This window comes from Papilio machaon, chromosome 7, assembly GCF_912999745.1.
Source record: "Papilio machaon chromosome 7, ilPapMach1.1, whole genome shotgun sequence".
In the NCBI taxonomy this organism is placed as follows: domain Eukaryota; kingdom Metazoa; phylum Arthropoda; class Insecta; order Lepidoptera; family Papilionidae; genus Papilio; species Papilio machaon.
The window spans coordinates 8,848,165-8,856,530 of NC_059992.1; the positions used below are offsets into that span (position 1 = coordinate 8,848,165).

General features: G+C 31.7%; 1 protein-coding gene across 1 annotated transcript; it reads left to right on the plus strand.

The window, feature by feature from the left end:
• Window positions 1-241: 241 nt before the first annotated feature.
• On the plus strand, window positions 242-7,343 carry LOC106719423 (activating signal cointegrator 1 complex subunit 2 homolog). The gene is made up of 3 exons (XM_014513761.2): window positions 242-365; window positions 5,769-6,045; window positions 6,598-7,343. Exons 1-3 carry the CDS (start codon window positions 354-356, stop codon window positions 7,203-7,205), a joined length of 897 nt encoding a protein of 298 aa, XP_014369247.2. The 5' UTR covers window positions 242-353; the 3' UTR covers window positions 7,206-7,343.
• The last annotated feature ends 1,023 nt before the right edge of the window (window positions 7,344-8,366 follow it).

Below are 8,366 nucleotides of genomic sequence, written 5' to 3' on the forward strand. Positions count from 1 at the left end.
TCTACCCATATCATCCCCTTGTTACGATTTCAGACAGAAAATTTGTGATCTTGCGATCAAACAAAGTGCATTCACCTATTTCCTTCGATAGATGTACACACGATATGTAACATAGATGCGTCACCTTCCAAGACTAATTTAAAATGCTCAAACCAAGTCGGGTTCTGTTACAAAACCGCGCAAGGGCTCCGCAGGCCGCATAACAATATAACTGCGCTGTTGAAACGAAAACTGCGACATTATAAATACAAGTGGCGACCGTGAGCTCTGCAGACGCGAGTCGCGTGGCGTCCATTGCTGGTGCCAAAAGAGCGGGAAATTTTGACGTTTCGATATTCGTTCACAAACACGACATGTTGCTGAAGGTCAGTGATATTTAATTTATTGTTTGTTTACTAACGGACTGGTTTTATTTTATCTGTTTGTGGAAAAAGGAGAAATGTGTTTTTATAAACGAAAAAGTGATATGAAAGTAATTTATTTTCTTTTGTAATTATTAATAAAATTTATTAATAAATCAATAATAATTTACATAAATAGAAAAATAAATAGTCCTAAGAAAATTTAAATATTGCATATTGCTATTAATTTTTTATTTTTTATAAATGGAGATTAGCATTTTAATAAAGCTTTCTGCATTGTTTAAATGTTTTATGAGCGCATTATGTATTCATTTGCATTTAACTTTAATAATATATTTGCGAATATTTGTACGGAAACAATTAAGGTATAAGTAGTAGTAGGCTAAAGTAAACTAATAATTTTTAAATAAACACACAAATGGACACTCGTAAATTACCAGAATTTACGATGTTAGTTAGAAAAGTAAAATTAAGTTGCAGTAGTAGTACATAAGTTTAAATCTATAAAAGCAATTTTTACTTTCGCTATTGGAGAATTTTTCATTATTTAAACAGGTTAAGAACATGACGATTTATGAAAGATTACATTTATTTATATTAATTTTAGTTACATTACAGATTATATTTACGATTATGAACATAACATTACATTACAAAGGTGAAATGAGGTTACAGAAAACAAAGCAATTTGTTGTTCTATCTTCATTCTTATACATTCACGTTAAAATTCGTACGTAGCAGTCGTAGTAGTTTTTTGTTCACAAAACAAGTTGATGCAACTCAATATGTAAAATATATTATGGCACCATGGTCAGAATACAACATAATCTTTTTTTCTTATTAATGGGCTACCGATCAGCAAAATTATTAACACAAAATTTCGGTTTAATTTGTAGAAATAGTTTAACTTATCACTGATTTCTGAAACCAAAATTCCTGTATGTAACATATCGTCATCCATTTCATTATCTTTGACAAAACAAACATAATAATATGTTTTATATAAAGTTTTTGATCTTGGAAACCAACTATAAATAAACTTGTGATTCGTAGATCTCAAATCGATAAGTATTTTAAAATAATAAAAAGAATTCCCACATTTAATCTTAACACGTCTTTACTTATATAGATTTTTTTACTTATATAGTTAAACAATTATGTAATAATTATCAACTATAATGTTCTAAAATTAATTAAAAAATTGTGTCATCATACCGATGTTAATCGTAACAGATATTTCTGGTATGTTGACCGATACTTTACAATAATTACAACAAATTATTTGGATCATGTTCCCATGTTCCACTCTAGACATAAAAAGCCATAATTGTCTGAGTTGCCATAACTAGTTAACTATCAATTAAAATAAAAACAATGTTTTTATTGCCATATGCAAAAAAAAACCGGATATTTTCCATAAGGTTTACTTACGGAAATGGCCTAAAATAGCTGGCCTTATAGTTTTAAATTAAGCCCTGTTAAAGATCGAACTATATGTATAGAGGTATGAAATATTTCATGCTAATTACGTGGAAGTTTCTTTGAGTCTGCAATTTATGAACTTATTCACATAATAATCGTCATCATCATCAACTCAGTATACGTCTCCACCGAGGGGCTCGGAGCCTACCCTAAGTTAGGGGTGACTAGGCAAAACTCAAACACACTGGCCAAGTGCGGGTTGGTTGACTTGACACATATCATTGAATTTCTTCTCAGATATGTGCAGGTTGCATCACGATGTTTTTCCTTCACTGATATAACGTCGGAAAAATGTTGTTCGCATAAGCTTGTGATTAAATATACTACTTTGATTACTGTGGCTTTATATCATAGAATAAGATACTGTCGTCTCTCTTATTTTCTTTAAAAAAAAATAGAGATGACAATATATTACAATACACTTGTATTAAAAGTTTCGACAAAATTTGGCAGTGGAATGTCTGTTATAATTGCAATCTAAGATATGTTATTATTACAATCATATTTGTTTAAGTTGATCATTAAAGATAAAGTAAAACTTATTGAAAAAATAATAAGTCATTTTTGTATTTAGATATTTATAACTTTATAGTGTTAGGTACACTTACAAAGTAATAAAATTAAACAGTGAATAATAAGGTAATAACTGGTGCAGATACCTTCCTGATTGTTCTAGCATTACGCAAAATAACCTATAACTGGGTGTAGTCAACATTCCAACATGGCTGACAATTTAATTTAGGTTAGGTGTAGGAGGTAATAATAATAGCTTTTGTCTTTATAAATTTATTTTATAGATTGATATGAAGCAATAATAGTCAAAGAAAATTTAAAAAATCCTTATAAAGTAGAAGCTAAGTAAAATGTTATTTAATATCTTACTTTAGTTTAATATATTATGTACTTATAAAGTAAACAATGAAGCTAAACTTTTGTACTTGAAATATATCTAACACCAACATTTTTAAATGTTAACTTTGTTTTTGTATGACGTATTATGTAGAAAAATTTATTTTAGAAAAATATTACAGTAATTCACCTTTAAAAAGGAACACGGCTGTAAAAGCTTCATTTTTAAGGCGGGTTCAGGATATTGCGTGACAATTCTCCGCTTATTCAAATATCTATTCAATAAATCGGATATTTCACGCCTATTAAACTTGTATAGATCGAGATTTGTCAATGTATGTGTATAGAGTTGTATAAGTTGCACTATTTGGCAAATAGTTGCGCAAATAGGCCGCGTGCCAGTGTTGCCAACGTAATCGATTGACAGCCCGCCAATAACGTGCTTGGATTTAAAATTTACCTCTAGACTCTGATAATGTTAACATATTCTATACTACAGATAACCCATTTTAATATTTACTCCTTTATTTTTAAGTTAAGAATTGTAAAAATGTAAAGCGTTAACTTTTAGTTATTTTTTACAATATTTACATTATCAATAAAATTCGTTGTTAATTTTGGTACATCAGTATTTCTAATCACTTTTCCACCTAATTCTGTTTCTTTTTTATCTTTTTTTAGTTTTCTTGGTGGCCAGTAGCATACACAAGTTTCAGCCACCAAGGAGTTCAAATATGTCATTGTTTTTTAAATCATTTAATATTGCACAGAAATGTTGAAGATCCGAAAACAATGTTTATTAATATGTATTTTACTGTAATTTATGGTGCGTTAAACACTAAACATTATTTTAAATATAGACCTAACATTTGTAACTTGATATTTTATATCAAATATAATAAATATGGATGTATTGTGTGAAATTCAGATATGACGGATGATAGTATGGAGGAATAGTACATACTGTGCCGACCCTCCATAGGCATAAGGGCAGGTTGATGATGATTTGTAACTAGATATTACATTTCTTCCTGGATAAACCATGATGGATTTCTAAGCTATATTATAAGCTATGTAGGTTACATATAACATAAACAGGTAATAATGTATATTAATTAACCAACACAAAGCAATTTCATTTAAATGGTCTAGAGTCGGTAACAAGGTGACCTTGTATTAAAATTAAATCAACGTTCATGAACGCATTGTGACCTTTACCACTATGGTAATAAGCAACACTTGAGCTTGTACTGGTTTCTTTGGAATGCAGCCTGTAAGTCGAATTTGACCACACCTGTACCTATGTATGAATACGATAATTCACGGAAGTTTACACTAAGCTTTGTAGAACACATTCTTCAGACATAATAATATAAGGTAAAAAACGAACAAGCAGTCATCTAAACACACTGAAATAACGAAGCGACCGCTGCCCGTATACATCTGCAATTGCAATGCGTTGCCTTCTTTTAATCGATGTAGAGGAGACGTACAGAAAAAACATATTTCTCCTTTGTAGGCATTTTCTCCTCCGCCAAATCAACTTTCCCTTTCCCACCATTTCTTTATTAGAACAGGGTGGGAAGAGAACGTGGACTAAAATTATATTTAATACGTCACATAATCCTTAAATGTGCTTAGAAGTATGAATGTGGAAGAGGCGAGAGTGGTGTGTCACAACTGCACTAAGTGGAAACCTTTGAGTTACGTTTCTTTTCTTGTGTGTGCTTAAGTGAATCTATTTTAATTTTTAATTTGATTTAACAGACATATTTTAGCTTTTCCTTAACTATGTAATGAAGTAATTTAGTACCTATAAAAATAATTGAACAATAAACCATGATTAAAAGCAATTTTAGATAAGATATCTAACTATCTTTACAATATGACAGCCGTTAAATTAAAAACTTAAATATTACTTTACTTTTTACTTAAGTAACTTAATTCGACAATATTTACTACAATTTCATCACAACATCGGATCAATTTGTTATATCATTTTTGTAAAAGTATTTAGTAGTTAGTATATAAAATTCGTTAGAAAAACGGCAATTTACCTGCATTTCCTGCAAGCTTCCTGCGTGACTAACGCCCGCTAAGGCTGTAAACAAAAACAGGCGGACCTTTCCGCGTGCTCAAGGCTCATGCATTCACCGACTGACGTCCAATTTACTCGTTTCTTTATAGATTTTATCGCTACAGCCAGACACGCCATTCTGTACTAAAATCATCGACATTTGTATTTTAACACAATAATTTAATCATAATATTGTTGTAAACCTTTTTTTAAATATACAATAAACTTATCTATTTTATAATGAATAAGACAGCACTTGACCACGATTTCACCTGATGTTAAGTAATGATAAAGTTGGAAGGTTGGAATCTCTTTATACATCATGGTTTAAATAGTAAAAAAAAATTACACATCACGAACTTAAACCAATAGAATAAACTCTTCTTTTGCACACAACTTGCTAAAATAGATATGTTTAAAATCTTCCTGAAAATAGAATACTTTCGAACAAAGATTCTCATCACGAAATTCATCCATCTCTATCAATTTAAAATCATTACATTTTTTTGTTGTTGATCTGTCTGTCTTTTTAAGTATGCAATTTTAATTCCTTACTCTATCTTAAGAAATGTTGCTTGATTATTTAATTTGTAAACACTATTATGTATTTATAACCACATAATCCTCAATTTGTTATATCAATTTTGATAGTCATTATTGTATGTTGTGCAAAATATGAAGCCTTGTTTGACACAAAGTGATCATTAAACAAACATTAGACGACTGTACATGTACCTCACTGCTGTCATCTATCATCCTTAGTTACTATAAAACAAAACGGCTGTCATTTCCAATTCTAACAGTATTTTAACACGATAAATAATATAAAATTGATGTACTTATCAATGTCTATTTATAATGTAATATGGAACAAATTAAGACAATTTAAATCACCATACTTCGTTTAATCTATTATAATCAGCTATCGAGTAGTAGGGCTTAAGAAGGCACATCTTAAAGTAACTAGTATGAATTATAACAATTGCATCTTGTTTCAGACTATAATATTATGCGCGGCATGGCTGGCGTGTGTGCACTGCCAGCATAGCCAGCAGGGTCCCACCACCACGCCAGTGCCCATCCTCAAGCAAATCAACAAACAGAACGACGACGGCTCCTACAGCTACGGCTACGAAGCTGCAGATGGATCATTCAAGATCGAAACCAAGTATCCGAATGGTGACGTCGCTGGGAAGTACGGTTATGTAGATGAGAGTGGAAAGCTGAGGGAGATATCGTACGGCGCGAGCAGCAAACGCGGGTTTGAACCTCAAGGTAATTGTTTTCAAATATGCTATTTATTAAAATAGGATAAAAGATTAATTAAATTTTATTTATTTTTGTTAACTCTAATAACTAAACTTCACAATTAAAACACTCTAAAATGTCCTACTTTGATTTCCAAAGAGCTTATTAAGAATTAGCAGCACCGGAAGATGTTGTAACCGGCCCAGTTGTGTACGTGTCGGTCGGTAACATTTGTTACTTAACCGACCTACATGTGCCCCCAGCGGTCACTGTCACACTCCAGCGTTACTTCTCACCGCTAAAGCCTTCAATGATACATAGAACAACTACTTACATAGATACTGCACTCAAATAACAACATTAACAAAGAACTTTAAAACAGGATAGCAGATTTTTTTGCAAATTTTTCCCCAATTTTAAAATTGTAAATATGAAGTTATGTTTAATTTTAATTTCTCGCTTAATGAACTCAAGCAATTAAAAAGTTACAAAATCTAAATAACTTGAATTAGGACATTCCAAGTACAATATTTTATTTAATTATGCATGAATAAATTAAAAACTCATTCCTAATTCCAGGTCAAGGAATCATGGTGCCGCCGCCAACACTAAACGACCCTTCAAACGCACTGCCAGACGGTCAGGAGGACGATGGCCAGTACCGCGAGGATCCTAAGATCTACGAGGATCCCAAATATAACGGCAGGGCTCAAGCTAGGCCGTCTTCTAACTTCCGACAGTTCCACCAACCAGCGCGACCTGAGCCCCAGTATGAACCGGAACCACAATACCAGGCGCAGACACAGTACCAACCACAACAACAGTACCAACCGCAACCACAACCACAGTACCGTCAGCCGGCACCAACATACCAGCCTGAACCTACTCCACAACCTCAACCATTCCGTTCACCTCTCTTCACTCAACAAACAAACCTCTTCAATCAATCTCCCCAGCAGTTCCCTCAAGAACGTCCCCAAAGCCAGGTCTACCACCAACAGCCCCAATTCTCTTACCAGGCGTTCACACCTCAGCCATACAGCCAGGCTTCCAACCAGGCTGCGAACTATCAAAGCTACCAACCACAGAGCCATCAGGGTCAAAACTACAATCCTTTCTCTGGTCATCCCGCACAGAACTTCGATCCTAGCACCGGATCCTATTCCATTAATTTCACTGGAAAATAATTAAATTTATACCTCAATATACTGACTTGTAACAAATCCAAAGCTTTAGGAAGGCGAACTTTTTTATATTTTTGTATGTAAGACTAGTCAATGTAAGCGAAGCTTGTATTTTTTTTTTACTAAAATTTGAAAAATTTAGGTTTACTTAAATTATTTATACCGTAGGTTAATAACCAAAATAAATTGAGACAAATAATTATTCGTGCTTTTCGAATTAACAATAATAATTATTATCTATCTGTGTAATATATAATTTACCTAATTAATATATAATATTTAGCTGATGTGTATTTATATACATTTCTAACACGTATAAAAGAATAAAAATAAAAGATTTTAACGCATATATAATAAAAAACACGTAATAATTTCAACACTATTTTATCTTTATTTAATGTATATTATATTTGTATAAATATATTAAATATATATATATATATTATATATTTTAAATTAATGCATTATGTTAGTATTTACTTATCTATTAATTAATGTATATATGTAAATCGAATTTAATATATATTAATCTGCGTATTTGAATTTAAAATTACGTAATTGCTTTAATCCAAATGTTACCTTTCCCATTTCTTATTAAGGTAGTATGGTATAGTATGGGGAAGTGAATTTGAAAGAAGGCGAAATGTCATCTTTATATCATCCTCTGTCTATTAAAGGAAAGCAAGACATGCAACCGGCTTCTCCTTGGATATCTTTTACTGTAAAAAAATATTGGATGCAAGACTTGTATAATGATCCGGAAGCATCAATTAACTTCAGTAATGGGATCGTTTGCAGCATGCGCATGCGTGGAATTCAAAATGGCGGCCGCGTAGGTGACACGAAGCGCGTGAACCAATTACGAATTATGTTTATTAAAATCTTATGTAAACGAGCCGAGTGTTTTCTTTTCCTGGTGTGAAAGTTATTGATAAATCAAATATAAAGCTATTTGTATAAACCAACAGAACCATAATTTGTTTGAAATTGCTTAAGGCATGTATTACGACTATATTGCCATCCCTTTTCTTTCTCTTTATAGCAATAGAGTTTAACACTACCTTCCTTACTACGTGTTACATTACTATTATTGAAAAAAATTGACAAATATGGAACATGTAAAAAAAATAATATTGAAATTCGTTAAATAACTTTTATCGTTTA